The 16,274-nt window shown below is 36.0% G+C and overlaps 1 protein-coding gene and 1 pseudogene across 3 annotated transcripts in view; both read left to right on the forward strand.

Annotated features, from left to right (window-relative positions):
• Positions 1-16,274, forward strand: part of SYT1 (synaptotagmin 1) — a 577,710-nt gene that overhangs the window by 420,493 nt on the left and 140,943 nt on the right. For all 3 annotated transcript variants that reach the window (XM_004053612.5, XM_055358751.2, XM_019039060.3), the window contains 2 exons: positions 1,450-1,617; positions 4,763-4,930. In XM_004053612.5, coding sequence (XP_004053660.1) covers positions 1,450-1,617; positions 4,763-4,930 — 336 coding nt within the window. The remainder of the gene's footprint in view (positions 1-1,449; positions 1,618-4,762; positions 4,931-16,274) is intronic.
• Positions 13,040-15,703, forward strand: LOC129525957 (RE1-silencing transcription factor-like; annotated as a pseudogene).

A 16,274-nucleotide genomic window follows, 5' to 3' on the forward strand; every position in this document is an offset into this window, starting at 1 on the left:
TAAAGAGTTTAAGCCATCTCTCTAGCATTTTTTCTGCTCAAAAGAAAATTGGTTATAAAAAGTGAGGATGAGGAAATAGAATCTTACTTATTCGCATTACTACATAAAGGTAAATACCAAATACCTACTTAGCAAACAGAGACAGACTGTTTGCTTTACTAATCATGTCTTTATAATCCGATGCCTATTTTAGCTGTTTTTTGACCATCTGTCTGTGTTTTGTTTACCTACAATCTAGTACTCTTATTGCCACTGTTGTATCATGATTCCACAAAAAAAAAAAAAAGATATTGAAGCATTAAAATAGAAACAACATAATCATTCAGGTTATTGGGCCATGTTAAAAATTGAGCCACCTAGCCAAAATGCACTGAAGTACATGGTGGGTCACAATTAAAATGGTTATGCATTTTTTTTAAGAGGGCGAATTGCTTTTTTACCCTACTAGCTAAAAAGGCATGAACTCAGATTTTCAGGCTGAGATGTAAAAACCTATGGTGTTACTGCATTTACAAAATAGCATATACCTTGAATAACAGTAAGAGTCTGCTTTGTTACCTATATGGATCTAAATCAGTCTGTTGACACAAAATCTCTAATGGCAGAGTATCTATGATAGTCTAGTCACACCTCTTTTTTTCTTTGCAAAAATATTAGCCATACCATAATACCTTAATATTCATAATGAGGCTTCAGAATGCATCAGTGAGAAAACAGACTTAAACAAATGTAATAGTTCTGTGGTGTTTGGAAAAAATAAAAAACACAGTTACTCACCATTAAAAAACCTCACCTCTAATCTCCCTTCCTTTCTATGAAGCTGAAATTACATTTCTTTTACTCTGTGTCCTATATTTAAACACAGAATCTCATAGATAATAATCATTCTACTGTAAGTTAAAATAAATGTAGTCAGCACACCAGTGAAGGTCAAATATAATAGAAACTAGAAGATCTTATTTTTTATCTCAAAATGCTACCCAATTTCTAAGAAATTTCTACTCAGCTAGCCTGAGGCTTTGATAAAGAATAAAAGTTTCCCACTTTGTAATTACAAACTTGTGATTGCTTAACAATGCATTTTCACTTACAAATCATGCTCTGGAAAGAAAAACAATGCACAAGAGCTTTTAGCAACTGGAAAGTTATTTGATTACAACTCTTTTGCAAAAATGAACTCCATATTTAACTGCAATCAGCAACCTTTTAAAAGCCTCTTTTGTGCTTAAAACCAGGCTTCCCAGAGCCTGCATCTGTCATAATTGGGTTTCTGAAGTCTACATAGCTCAGTTCATTTGCCTTCTGTGTTCAGATTCATAAGAGAATCAGAGTTTATTAAAAATAAATAGGAAGAGGGAGAAATCCCAATATGCAGCATTGTGAACAAATCGATCTTTTCCAAAATGACCACTGATATTTATTTATGCTGTATTCTGTCATTGATTTCAGCTGCTGGTAGGGATCATTCAGGCTGCCGAACTGCCCGCCTTGGACATGGGGGGCACATCTGATCCTTACGTGAAAGTGTTTCTGCTACCTGATAAGAAGAAGAAATTTGAGACAAAAGTCCACCGAAAAACCCTTAATCCTGTCTTCAATGAGCAATTTACTTTCAAGGTATTTGTTAACATTTATTTATAACCTTTCCTTTGTTGTTTTACTTAAAAGACTGATCTCATCCTGACACATACATAGACATGCACATGAATGCTTGTTCAGGGACTCACAATAATTCCAGTCAGAATATGCAAAATTCTTATCTTCACTACAGTCAACATTCAATATTGCCTTTCAGTGTGTTCAGAGTAGGATTCGGTTCAGTCATTTCAGAATGGAATGGACTAGAACATGACTAGGATGTCATAGTCACATCTAAAATGTGAGATCCCTCCCTGAAATAAAGCCAAAGGAATGAAATCATTATTTTTCTGAATTTCAAAGTTTGTGAAAATAAGTACATCTGTTACAATCCCAGGATTAAGTAAGCTATGTCCCAATGCTTAAATGGTACAAATAGACATGACTCTTGTAACAAAATTGTGTGTGTAGAGGGCAATTTGAGCACTTCAAAGTCATTCTTCTTAACTAATCAATAAAAGGAATATGAACATATTTTTTATTGCATTTCTAGCCTTTTTCCTTTACTCTAGGTTCTGCCCTGATGTTCTTCATCTTGTTGAGGCACCTCAGTTGACAAACAACAGAGAGATTCCAGCCATATAATATCTCATCAGGAAAACATGTCCTGCAGGTCTCCAGGATCTTCGTGGATCTTGGCTTGAAATCATTCATAAAAACAATTCTTTTGGTGGATATCTTTAACATGCAAAAAAAACTTTTTAATATGTTACTTAGAACAATATGTTTCTGAAAAATGAAATGTCTGTGAATATGCCAGCAGGCTAATTCAAAATCATCATGTCCATCAGCCAGGCTTAGCATGTGCCTTGTGTTGGCAAACATTCTGGGATGAAACAAATTGAAAATGAGGGCATGAGTCATTTTCTCAAACCTTGTTTTCAATTATGTAAAGGGGAAGTGTCTTTCTATTCACTCTAAAATTTCTGAGTTTTCAAGACAAAGGTCCCTCACGTATTGTCAGTAATCTTATTTAAAATCTGGTTTTTCTTTACCTAGACAGTGAATTTAAAGTAGCAGTAAAGACATTCTGGAAATACTCAGTTCATGAAGAGTATCTGCTCATGAAGCTTAATCACTATAGTCAACATACCACAAAACATAAAATGGAAATAAAATTTTAAAAATATTGTAATAGTAATCACAGTTGTTTTATTCATCTATTTATTAACCTTAACTTAGGTCAGCAGTTTCTGACCAAAACTTAGTAAGGAAATTCTTAAATTATATGAGCTAATGTATTGGGGCTTTGTTTTGTATTGCATTACCTACATTATTATTTCTTTAAAAAATGCTAATAATTTTATTAGTAATTTCTATAAAACCAAGTATAATTATTGAAATTTTTGAATTCTCTATACATTTTTATCAAGTTTCATTTTATTTCAGAAAGGTTGATCAAACTATACATAAATCCAAAGTATAATATATTCTGCTATATTTAAAAATACTTCAATTTTTCTAGAGAACTGGTTAGACATTGTAGATTACTCATCCTGAAATGCCAAGAGGCAATATGATACAGGAATGGAAGTATAAAAGACTTTAAAGAAGCCTGGCTTTACAATGGATTTAAATCACTTAACAGGAACTCAACATGCCCCAAATTAATTCATCTTCTTTTCCCCCAAAACAGTTATCTGAAGGAGCTACTAATCATTCAAACAATAAATATTTTTAAGTGCTTCTTCTGTGCTAGGTGTTTTACATATATCATTCATCCCTAAAACAGCCCCATGAAGCAGTCATTATTACAGTATTATCACAATTTAATAGATGAATAAACTTATGTTTAATCACGTGCCCCAGGCCCTTTAGTTGGAAAGTCCAAATCTGGTACAAGGTCTGTCTGACCCCAAGTCCAGGTTTTTGACTGTTGCTCTTTGAATACAATCACTAGAAAGTCTAGAGAGATTTTAGATATACAATAAAATTTTCAAGGGTTTATCCTTACTCTAAAAAATTTTGTTTCTTTCTTTGAGAGTCAGCTCTTTGGAAGGGTTTATTTTCCATTCCTTCTAAAATGGAAAAAGTACGTTGCTTATTTTTTAATCATATCATTTTAATAAAATAATCAGGTTCCAAACAGATGGTAAATTAATGACAGAAAAGAAAAACTCTTTGGAAAACTAAAATTTCTTGTATGTAGATGGCCCAATATTCTTCCTTTTCTTCCCTCCTTAATATACAGAGTTAATTGAGAAATGTTTGCTGAAGCATAAGACAACCATTTACACTGATAAAATAATAGGAAGTGTATGAAAATTGATCAAACCTTTAAGACAAGTCTAAACAATTTCTTAATTAGGTATTTCTACCCAGTTACTGAAGTGTAGCTTACTTGGATTGCACTGCTTTCACTGAATATTAAAAATGTCACTAATAAACATCCCAACCCATAGCATCTGTCCCAGATATATTTGAACAGCTGGAGAATTCATCAGTTCTTGGCCTTTTGCCACCACTCATCCTAAGGCATGTCATACCCAAGAATGAACTTCAAAACCCCTATTATAATGCACCTCTTATATTCAAAACATCAATTTCCTAGTCAGTTCTTGTCAATCAGCAAATTATTTTAGGGAGTAGGTGAGGCACTTGTGAATATCATTTCAATCCTTTCAGACTCCTAGCATAGCCTTTAATAAATCATTGCTCCATTGAACTGTGGCATTTAAATGCCTTGAAAGAGTTAATGGAGCATTTGAAATAAGTTATTTGCCCCTCAGTAAGTTACACCCTGACAATGTAACTTAAAACAACAATAACAACAAAATATTCTACAAGAAAAACTTACTTATAGTCAAATGCAATTGGCTTGTTTATTGTTTTATTAATCTTAAGGCTTTATAGTATAACTAACAGCAGGATCCATTATTAATAATGCTAACAGCTTCTAGAACTTTGAGATAAAGCAATAAATCACTAAAATTTCCCATTTTCTCTCAAGCAATTTTAGCCTCAAGCAGTTTGTCAAAAGTCTCAATTTAAAAAATAACCAAAAACAAAATTATCTCCCTGTTCTGTTTATGCAACGTAAATATTAAATTAAGCACCATGAACAAGTAACATGTTTTAAGCATTTTTGTGACTGGATATTTTATCCTCATCTCTTTTAATTTAGGTACCATACTCAGAATTGGGTGGCAAAACCCTAGTGATGGCTGTATATGATTTTGATCGTTTCTCTAAGCATGACATCATTGGAGAATTTAAAGTCCCTATGAACACAGTGGATTTTGGCCATGTAACTGAGGAATGGCGTGACCTGCAAAGTGCTGAGAAGGAAGAGGTAAGGGAATTACTAGCATTTCTAACATCACAAGCTGTACTCGCCAGTTGCTGCTCATATAATAACTTATTGAGAAATACTCTTTACAAAGGGGGATGTGGGCCTCTAGTTGTTGACAGCTGGTAAAATAGGGTCAAGGGCACTGCACCACCTCGTTAAAAAGTGTACAGGTCTTCTGGGTGTTATCTGAAAGAAGAGAGAGACATTTGTGTACTGGATCTAGAAACAGCAACCCTGGACACAAACAAACACACATGCCCACAGGAACTCTTTCTAAAAGCTTACAAAAGGCCACACACACTCATAAACTACTGCTTTAAAATGACAACGAAAAATTATTTTATTTCTCATATTTTTCCACAATCATTTTGTGTTTTCTGCATAGGTTATGTAGCTATTACACAGAAATAAAATGGTACTTTTTCCTTGATTGTTTCTGCATATCACAGACAGTTCATTGTTTCTCCTAAAGATACGAGAGCATGATTGGTCAAACATCAAATATAATTCACAAAGCCTGATATTAAATCCATTTTTTAAATGACTCACATTTTTATGCTACTCCTCACATTGTTTATTCCCAGTTTCAGTAGTTTAGCCCAGTATTTTTCCATGACTTAAAAAGGGAAGTTCAATATGTTTAGTGCATTTAAGCTTCATAATAATCAATTGTATCTGATTATGCGATGCCTGCCTGGCACCAGCATTTTTCTCTGCAAACATTTCAGTAGACCAATACTAGAAAAGCAAACAACCCTTAGCTTCTCCAAATTCCTAAAACAACTCCTTTCGCAGTCACTCTTTAGTTCCTGACGTAAGGCTGTAATTACCCAAGAGATTGCTGACAGCTCAGTCATTTAGGATCTCCAGGTCCCTAGGATTCCCTGGCCTCTTGGGGTCACCAGGGAGATCAGAGAGAAGGTCAGGCCTTCAGAGAAACTCAATCAAGTCCATCACCTGGGAATCCTCTCAGCCTAAGGTTTTCTGTGACCAATCCGAGGCTATGAACTTCATACCCCCTATATGATGAAATGAGGTTTTAGAACAGGCCTATTAATTCCCATGCTGAAATTGAACTTTTCACTCTAAAATTGCTGTTTGCTATTTGATTTTACAAAATGAGTCAAAAATACTTAAGTTAAACTCTACTTTTTTTTTTGGAAAAAAGTATATATACTTATACTTTCCAAAAAAGAGAGCATAGCTTAAGTATTTTTGTATATAATATTCATGTATACTTATTTTATATATATATATATATATATATATATATTTACTGTCTCAATATCTAAGAATGTTGACTAACCTTTCTTAGACATTGAGACAGATTTAGCCCTACTGTGGATATTCAAGAATACCCAAGAAAAATACTGAGTTTTAAAATTATATGATTTTATGGATAGTTCTTTCCTATAAGTGAACTAATAGTAATGTTACAGACATCTTCATGAAAAATAAAATTTGATCATTCAATTACAATGTTTATAATTATTTAACAAAGTAGTGGGATGTTTCATTGAATTTTTTGTTGAAGTGTTTGACTTTGTGTAAATTTTTTGGGTGATAAAATAGGACCATAAGAAATGTTTATTAACTGATTGGTTTTATTAATTGACTGGTGTTTGGTTGGCTTGTTGGCTGAATATGAGAACATGAACCACTGGTACTTCACAATGCCCACCTGTGCAGGGTGCATGGCTCACACTTGTTACTTTCACCTGGATAATTATCAGGTGGTAATGACATCCAAGATCACACCCAGTGGGTTTCTGAAAAATTGTGAAATGTTTTTTTCTGAGCTAAGGGAATGTGGACCATTGAGCAAGTTTCCTCTTTCAGAAATCTTTGAGTACGAGCAGAGTTTGAAACTTAACACCAGGCTGACGGGTTTCACTCTAGAATCTAGGGGGTTAGGTAAACTGCCCATTCAGAATTTTAACCTAGAAAGTGGCCTAACATGATTTACCCCTTATCTTACTTACTGATGAAATAGAATAGAACGTGAAGTACCCAGCATAGAGTCTGGCATATGGTAAATGTTCACTAAGTGAGCGGTCTCTCATTACCTTTTTCTTGGTTAATTTTGTGTGTGTGTTCTCTTTCCCCATTTTGTGTGTTCATCTCCTCATTTGTTGTGTCTGTTCCCTCTATTTTTATCTACTTCGCCATCCTTTTTCTCACCATTGCACTTACTGAGTATCTGTAGGAGTTATTAATGGGAAATATTAATTTTATCATTACACTCGTAAAACTCTAGAGACTTTCCTCTTTGATTTCTACTCAGGAATAGAAATTTTTGGTTTTCAGTTAGACTATTTCTCTTTATCAAGGTATAGGTTATAAAAAACTGTATAAGACAGATGTCTAGCTTACAAAGTATCTCTGGATGACTAGACCCAGTTAGAAACTTTTTCATTATAAAGGAAGTAAGATTCCACTTACATTTTATATCTGAAGAATTACATATTCTCAATGATATCTGCTCTAACTTTTCATGCCACTGTCCATTAATTGTAGAAAATTATAATTGTGTGAATAAATTGAAGTCTTAGATTGACTTTAGTTTTATGATTTTAAAGAAATTGTTTTTCCACTTTACATGAGCAATTTTGTTCATGATTTTAGTTTTGCTTTCATCTAGCAGTGTTAAGCATTATTTTTAATGTCATAATGAGATGAAAGATATCAAAGAAAGTGAGAAAAAGGAGTTCAAGGAACAGCTTTGGAATCTAGAACAAGTACTGCTAATCATAGTAAGCTGTTCTGCCAGAGACTTGGATTTAAACAGGTTAAATCAGACCCACTGACAGCCAACTCTGTGATGTTAATTAAATGGAGTAAGGTTTTATTGCCAGAAAGTTGACAACTATAAGTCATAAGATGATGAAGTAATTGTGTAACTTAAAGGATTATGTACTATTTTAGTGACCAAATAATGTGCAAGCAATTTAGAAAGAAATGGGAAGGAACATGGATAGTGTAAGAGCCTCATTTGGAAGTGACTAGGCCCATGTTTAAAAGGAAGTGATGTGGAAGAGATAAGCTGTACCAGGAAGAGCCACAACAAAAGCACATTGTTCCCACTATTCGATTCTATCCCCAGGTGGAAACATCACTGGTGAGGTTTCCATTTGGCTTGATCGTGTTCGGCAAATTTACACAATCAAAGCCACCTCACTGGTTTCCGTTCACTTGCCGGTTTGTTTTTTCAGTGATGCATGGTCGACTACTTTCTTCCTCCACTTCCCCACCTTCTAATAGATGAAGGTGGAATTTGACCTTGGAGACAGGTCAACCTTTCTCTTATTTTTGTTTCTTTAAATCAGAAATATGTATCCTCTGAGTTCCTAGAGATGGTTATATATAAAACTGTTGTTTCTTAATTTTTTTGTTTTTCAGTATATGGCTTCAAAATCATCCTTGGTAATCAGTATACAATTCTTCAGTGTGCAAAAGGCTACCAATATGTATAGCCCCAAGCTGAATCTTTGAGATTTTCTTCTCTTTAATCTTTCAAAAAATAAGTATTTATTGTATACACAAGTCAAACCTGAAACCAATCTTTATCTTTTTAGAATAATCTATTAAATATTTTGACTTATTTCAAACATTACAAGCAACAGCTATGACTCCATTTTTCCCTTCTTATAAATTTCACTTATGTCCAGTTTTAAAATTGTCTCAGTTCTGCACCCCAGGATCAGGTATATCATCAAAGTAGTTAAACTCTTTTTATTTTAACATTTTGTTCCTATTTATAAAATTTATTTTTATCTCCATGCCTTCTACTGATATTTGTTATCTCTAAAAACAGCGTAAGGAATAGATAGCACCAGAAAAAAAAACTAAGCCTTTTTTTTTTAACATTCCGCCCTGATATGCTGCAAGCTCTCATGACTTGAGCAGTACTGTTTTATTGTTTTGTTTCCATTAGAGAATAAGTCTATCACCTCTGCTTTGTGTAAAATTTGGTAAAGAGTGATTTTTAAATGAGATTCTGTAATCTAGTGCAAATGGAAAAAAAATCGATTGCAGAATTAAAACAAGTTGGAACATAATTTAATTAGTATCCAAGCAGAAGGGAAGAGAAACTACTTTAATGCTTTAATGGAAAATCAATTTTGCAAGAAAATTTCACATTTTTAAGCCTAATTAGAAAAAGATTTACTTCACAGAAAAGCATGTGAAGAATACATATTCAATCAAATGGCAACAGTTTTTTTAACTTCCAGTGGTCAATTCCTTAGTACTTCCTTGGAATGAGTTAAAGTCATTGTTCCTTATGGCATCTTTTATGCCCAAGGATCATGAAAGAAGTGATGCTGTTTCTAAGTACATTTAGCGATCAGACGGCAACTATGCTCTCCAAGAATCTCCACCCAACGATCAATGCCCTGATTGGAAATCCTTATAAAAGGTTAATTGTTGGAATTTTAAACATGGATGCCAATAAGAACCTTCCTGGTCATTCATTCACAACCTATCACATTTGAGAAATGCAACAAAAACATTAATTTGCATCCATAGCATTTCAGGAATTATACTTGTTTTTCTTTACTTGTTCATTGCCTATCTTCCTCACTGGACTGAAACTCCATCCAGGCAGCAGCCATGTCTATGGATCCTCACCAAGTGTAATCACAGGGGCAAGAACACAATAGGCATGAAAAACTATTTTTGAATGAATGAATGGAGATGTTTATTGTACTGTAAGAAATGTGTCCAAACGCCCTTTTTAAAGTCCGTGTTAATAGTCATTGTGTTCTTATTTTACAAATAAAGGTTAAAGTATTCTGAAAGCTAATCAGCAAAATGTCCTAGCTCTGAATGCTGAAGATAGTTTAGTGCCTTTCTGGGTTTTTTTGGTATGTTTCTTTAAAGATAGAGGCAGTACAGATGCTTAGCAAAATCAACCTTGTTATTGTTTTTATTTTTGGTTTTGAAAATGATAATAGATTTTGTCTCAACAACTTTTGTTTGTTTGTTAAAGGCTTATTTAGTGTCTCCCTGTTTGTAACCCTCTTTTTCATCCTGTTTCCATAATGCACGTGGAGCTCATAGATTACCTTAATTTAACTTTTATTTAAATGTAAGACTGAAAGCTATGGTGTAAGTCTCTGCCTACATCATGGAAATTGATCCAGAGGAAAATGGGAAAGAATTAGTTCTAGGGAGAACTCAAAGAGTGGGAATAAAATCTAAGTTTATCATGCCTAGAATATTTGTTGTTAATCAATTTTATAATATAGTAGATATAGTTTAGTAGTATTGAATTATTTTATAGTATATTAAAACTATAATATATATTAGTGTACCTAGTATCTATGCGTCCATATCATGGGACTTGGAACATATTGATTTCCCTTTAAACTGCTACAGAAGTATAGATGTGTTTTATTTTTTACAGTATCTTGGGTCATAGCTGTGGTTTATTTGAGTTTGAGTCTTTGGTTAGAATTTCTGTCACCAATTATAATTGTATTCTTATGTATAATAAATGTTATCCACTTCGTGATGTGGTTTCCAAGAACATGATAGGAAAAAGCAAATAACTTGAAATATCTCTCTAGTATGTAGGACTGTAATTTGCTTGCCTTTCTGGTTAAAAAGACTTTTCAGGCAGAGGTAGAAGAAATCCAAATTCTCACTTGAGAGTTTCTAAACAAAAATCCAATATTTTTTATTTTAAATTCCCTAGAAAAGTAATATAAATTAGACTCTAATTTGAAGCAAGAATTAAAGCGAGGAGAGATCCTGGACATTTTCAAAATGCACTTTGGCTACCTTCCATTTTCTCCCTCCCGTTGTCATACTTTAGCCTACTGCACCTGCCTTCCTTGTCACAGTGATAACCACCCAAAGGTCTGGTCTCACAGACTGGCTCTCTAGCTTCCAAAATTCATCTTCATTAAAGCTTATATTAACTTCTCTACCTATCCTATAAACACAAATAATAGCTATCATTTACTGAGAGTCTACTATATGCTGACAAAAAAAAAATCTCATAACATTCTTCAAAATTGGCATTACCAAATCTGTTTTACAAAACAGGGAAGGAAGGGAACTGAGACCCAGGAAAGTTTAAGTAATGTGTCCAAGTTTACACGGGCAATGCCGTAACTACAATTCAAACACAGGTCTAAAAGCCTACACTTTCCATTTTCTGAGATTGAGTCTCGCTCTATCGCCCAGGCTAGAGTGCAGTGGTGTGATCTCAGCTCACTGCAACCCCCGCCTCCCGGGTTCAAGCAATTCTCCTGCCTCAGCCGCCCAAGTAGCTGGGATTACAGGTGCCTGCCACCATGCCCAGCTATTTTTTGTATTTTTGGTAGAAATGAGGTTTCACCATGTTGGCCAGCCTGGTCTCGAACTCATGACCTCAAGTGACACACCCACCTCGGCCTCCCAAAGTGCTGGGATTACAGGCGTGAGCCACTGCACCTGGCCCACACCATTTTCTTTAAAGAGTCTCTCTTGGTCTTTTCAGGTCTGTCTGGCTCCCAAACCCATTTTCTCTCTACACTGCCATATTGCCACTAAGAGAGTGCAAGGATATTGTCTGTTTTGTTTATCTACTTAGGCCCAGCACATTGCACTGTGACTGAAACATCCAAAGTGCTTAAATAAATATTTTCAAGTAGATTGGTTGAACAAATTAGAATTTAACATGCATTCTAATGTTCTATCACCTTTGAGAGAGTCATCTTTAAAAGATACCCAGTCATTCCAGTTGCACTGTGGTATCCTAAAATATTTTTGAATTCCAGTCCCTCTCTCCAAGTATCTTTCTCAGTGTATAATACATTATCTGTTCTCAATAATGATTTGTCTTTGCCTTGAAAAGGTAAATCTCACTGAAATGGCCATAACTATGTAGGGTCAAGTATAGGCTATTAGTTGATGATCGAATTGGGTAAAACAGTTGTAATTACTGTGGGAAAGTGATGAGATGGATGTTCTTGTGAGTTTTATATTCTGATTCTGTCCTAAATGCTTTGAGCATTAACATCATTACATGGTCTCTCAAATAGTTTGCTATGGGGAAAATTCTCATTAGGAGATATAAATTCTGATACACATAGTACCAAGAAAATATAATTGTTTTAATAGAAATCAATGTAAGTATTAGGTTTTCTTTTTATCCAAAGAATAAAAGGACCGAGAGTTTTCAGCTGAATTTTAAATAAAGCAGAGCAAAGTGGATTTGGGAGCCTGGATTTCATGTGTATAAGCTGGCAGAGCAGAAAGTGAGGAGTGGGGGTTGAAATGGGAACAAATATAAAACAAAAGGAGAATGAGAATAATGATGTAGACAAGAGCAGCCTTGTTTACATCTGGTTTTTCATATTACTGAAATAATGAAAAGGGTTTTGAGTGGGAAGCAATGTGAGCAACACAGGAGAATGTTTTGTTCTGTCTTCCACACATTTAAACCTTTTCAAATGTAATCTTTTCTCTTGAGTTCATCATATGCTTGGGAGCAATATTTTTTATCTTGTTTGTGAATCTTAAAATTAGATGTTTTTACCTTCTGTCTTACTCCTACCTACCTTTGAGCAGGCCAAATGTTTGTGCTGTAAAATCTTTAATCCATTACAATCTGTTACTCTGCAATTAGATGAAATGTCAGTGATTGACTTGTACTAGTTGTACTACAGAATAAGGGAGGAGAATGAGGACTCGCTGAAAAACAAGAGCTTAAATAATTAAAGAATGCGAGAGAGAGGAAGCATACACAGACACACAAACTTACTTGCTTTAAACATGATTAAATTCTTGCCAATTATGAACAAGAACTTTTAAATACTGTAAATTAATTTTATTTATTCATTCTTTAATTGATTTCATCATATATTAAACCTCTTTTATAAGCCAGGTATTGTGCTAACTTCAGGGAATACAGTGGTGAATAAGATAGACCCCCACGTTCGGCCACCTGATCTCCCGAGCTGGCGGGGCTGAGGCTGGAGTCCTCCCAGGAGCCACAGGGGAATGAAGTTTGCAAACTTCCGGGGCGCCTGGCCCTGGGCGTTGCGCGAGCCCGGGGATGGTCGGAAGGGCTCGGGGTGCGGGGGGTGAGGGGCGTGGGGGGGCGGGGGGTGGAGGGGGCAGGAGGAGCCCGAACGAAGCCTTTGCGATTACAGTCATGGCCACCCAGATGGGGCAGTCTTCTGGAGGAGAAGGGCTGTTTACCGGCAATGGCAACATTGGAATGGCCTTGCCTAACGGCATGTATGACTTGCATGATCTCTCTAAAGCTGAACTGGCCTCACCTCATCCTGTCTTGCTGGCAAATGCGGCCTTCAGTGGGAAAGTAAATGGCAGCTGCTGTGATTACCTGGTGGGTGAAGAAAGACAGATGGCAAAATTGATGCCTGTTAGGGATGACAGCTTTTCAGATAGTGAAGAAGGAGAAGGCCTTGAAGAGTGCTGAAATAAAAGGTGAACCTCATGGGCTGAGACGTTTGGAACTCAGCGTTGTAGAACTTCAGCCTGCATTTGAAGCATCAGCTGCTCCAGAGATTTACAGCTCAAATAAAGATCTTCCTCCTGAAACACCTGGAACAGAGGACAGAGGCAAGAACTCGAAGACCAAATCCTTTCACTGTAAGTCATGCCAATATGAAGCAGAATCTGAAGAACGGTTTGTGCATCACATCAGAGTGCACAGTGCCAAGAAATTTTTTGTGGAAGTGCGGAGAGGCAGGACGCGGTGGCTCACGCCTGTAATCCCAGCACTTTGGGAGGCCGAGACGGGAGAATCACCTGAGGTCAGGAGTTCGAGACCAGCCTGACCAACATGGAGAAACCCTGTCTCCATTAAAAATACAAAATTAGCCTGGTGTTGTGGCGCATGCCTGTAATCCCAGCTACTCGGGAGGCTGAAGCCAGAGAATCGCTTGAACCCGGGAGGCGGAGCTTGCGTGCGGTGAGCAGAGATCATGCCATTGCACTGCAGCCTATACAACAAGAGTGAAACTCCGTCAAAAGAAAGAAAGAAAGAAGAAAAAGAAAGAAAGAAAGAAGGAAGGAAGGAAGGAAGGAAGGAAGGAAGGAAGGAAGGAAGGAAGGAAAGAAAAAGAAAGAAAAGAGAAGCAAGCAATAGCCAAGGAATCTGGCTCTTCCACTGCAGAAGAGGGAGATTTCTCCAAGGTCTGTATTCACTGTGACCACTGTGGCTACAATACCAATCGATATGATCCCTATACTGCACACCTGAAACACCACACCAGAGCTGGGGATAATGAGCAAGTCTACAAGTGTATCATCTGCACATACACAACAGTAAACGATATTTGGAAAATGTAAGCCTGGAATTAGGAGACATAATTATTCCTTCAAGTTTTATAGAATATCACTTGGGAGATTCCAAAGCCATAGCTATTACATGGCAAACCTAGGATAAGAGCAGTAGTATGAGTGCTGGCAGACCGGCTGCCACTTTCCTATACAGTGAAAAAGGCCGGTGAAACAAGTACAGGCCAGATTTTTAAAAATCATACTTTCTCAAGGATCTCCACAAACTGGAGGGTGTCCTGGCTGTCTGTGTGATAGCCTCTTTCTACAAGTGAGGCCTCAAATGAACTGCAGCTATCCTGGTGTTCCTGTGGGGGCACTTTGTATGAAAAAAGGGCATGTACTCCAAAACATTTTTGTAGGTTCTTTGGCCAGGCGCCGAACAGTACGAAAGAGTCCAATGTAGGATTTTTCTTACTGATAGCAGTTATTCATTGCAGTGAAATAAAATATGATCCCAGTAGGGAATCTTGAATTCTGACCTCCCATGTTCTATTTTGAAATAACCATTTTATGTTTCTTTTTTTTTTTTTAATCTGATGATCTCTTTGAGGCCAGCTTCAGATTTTGGTGGTACAACATGAAAGATTAGGAAAAGCATTAATAATCTGTGGGTGGAAAACTTGTTAAAAATCTGAGAGTAAAGTTTGAGTTAAAAGTTGTTTGAACATGGAATTGACTGGGAGGCCAAAGATTTTTAAAAGCAGAAGATTCTTAAGACCTGAGGAGTAAGTTGTGTGATAATGGTGTGTGTTTTGTGTGCATGAATGGAAATTGTAAATGTTGAATTCTAGGCTCCGATAATCACTGTCAACAGAAGATCAAGCTGCAAATATTTATGCTTTAAAACTTAAATTATAAAGCTAGTTAAATCTTTCTAACAACTAGTTTTAATGTTCATGGGTACATTTTACCTAAGGTACTGTTAACATTGTATAGAGAAAGATTCATCTTAAGCACAGATTGGCTATCAGGAATTAGTTTGGGGATGGGGATTTTGTTTTTTTCTTGTAAATTTGTTTGAGTTCATTGTAGATTCTGGATATTAGCCCTTTGTCAGATGAGTAGGTTGCGAAAATTTTCTCCCATTTTGTAGGTTGCCTGTTCACTCTGATGGTAGTTTCTTTTGCTGTGCAGAAGCTCTTTAGTTTAATTAGATCCCATTTGTCAAATTTGGCTTTTGTTGCCATTGCTTTTGGTGTTTTAGACATGAAGTCCTTGCCCATGCCTGTGTACTGAATGGTAAGGCCTAGGTTTTCTTCTAGGGTTTTTATGGTTTTAGGTCTAACGTTTAAGTCTTTAATCCATCTTGAATTAATTTTTGTATAAGGTGTAAGGAAGGGATCCAGTTTCAGCTTTCTACATATGGCTATCCAGTTTTCCCAGCACCATTTATTAAATAGGGAATCCTTTCCCCATTGCTTGTTTTTCTCAGATTTGTTAAAGATCAGATAGTTGTAGATATGCAGCATTATTTCTGAGGGCTCTGTTCTGTTCCATTGATCTATATCTCTGTTTTGGTACCAGTACCATGCTGTTTTGGTTACTGTAGCCTTGTAGTATAGTTTGAAGTCAGGTAGCGTGATGCCTCCAGCTTTGTTCTTTTGGCTTAGGATTGACTTGGCAATGCAGGCTCTTTTTTGGTTCCATATGAACTTTAAAGTAGTTTTTTCCAATTCTGTGAAGAAAGTCATTGGTAGCTTGATGGGGATGGCATTGAATCTATAAATTACCTTGGGCAGTATGGCCATTTTCATGATATTGATTCTTCCTACCCGTGAGCATGGAATGTTCTTCCATTTGTTTGTATCCTCTTTTATTTCATTGAGCAGTGGTTTGTAGTTCTCCTTGAAGAGGTCCTTCACATCCCTCGTAAGTTGGATTCCTAGGTATTTTATTCTCTTTGAAGCAATTGTGAATGGGAGTTCACTCATGATTTGACTCTCTGTTTGTCTGTTATTGGTGTATAAGAATGCTTGTGATTTTTGTACATTGATTTTGTATCCTGAGACTTTGCTGAAGTTGCTTATCAGCTGAAGGAGATTTT

The sequence above is a fragment of the Gorilla gorilla genome, chromosome 10, assembly GCF_029281585.2.
Source record: "Gorilla gorilla gorilla isolate KB3781 chromosome 10, NHGRI_mGorGor1-v2.1_pri, whole genome shotgun sequence".
Lineage (NCBI taxonomy): Eukaryota > Metazoa > Chordata > Mammalia > Primates > Hominidae > Gorilla > Gorilla gorilla.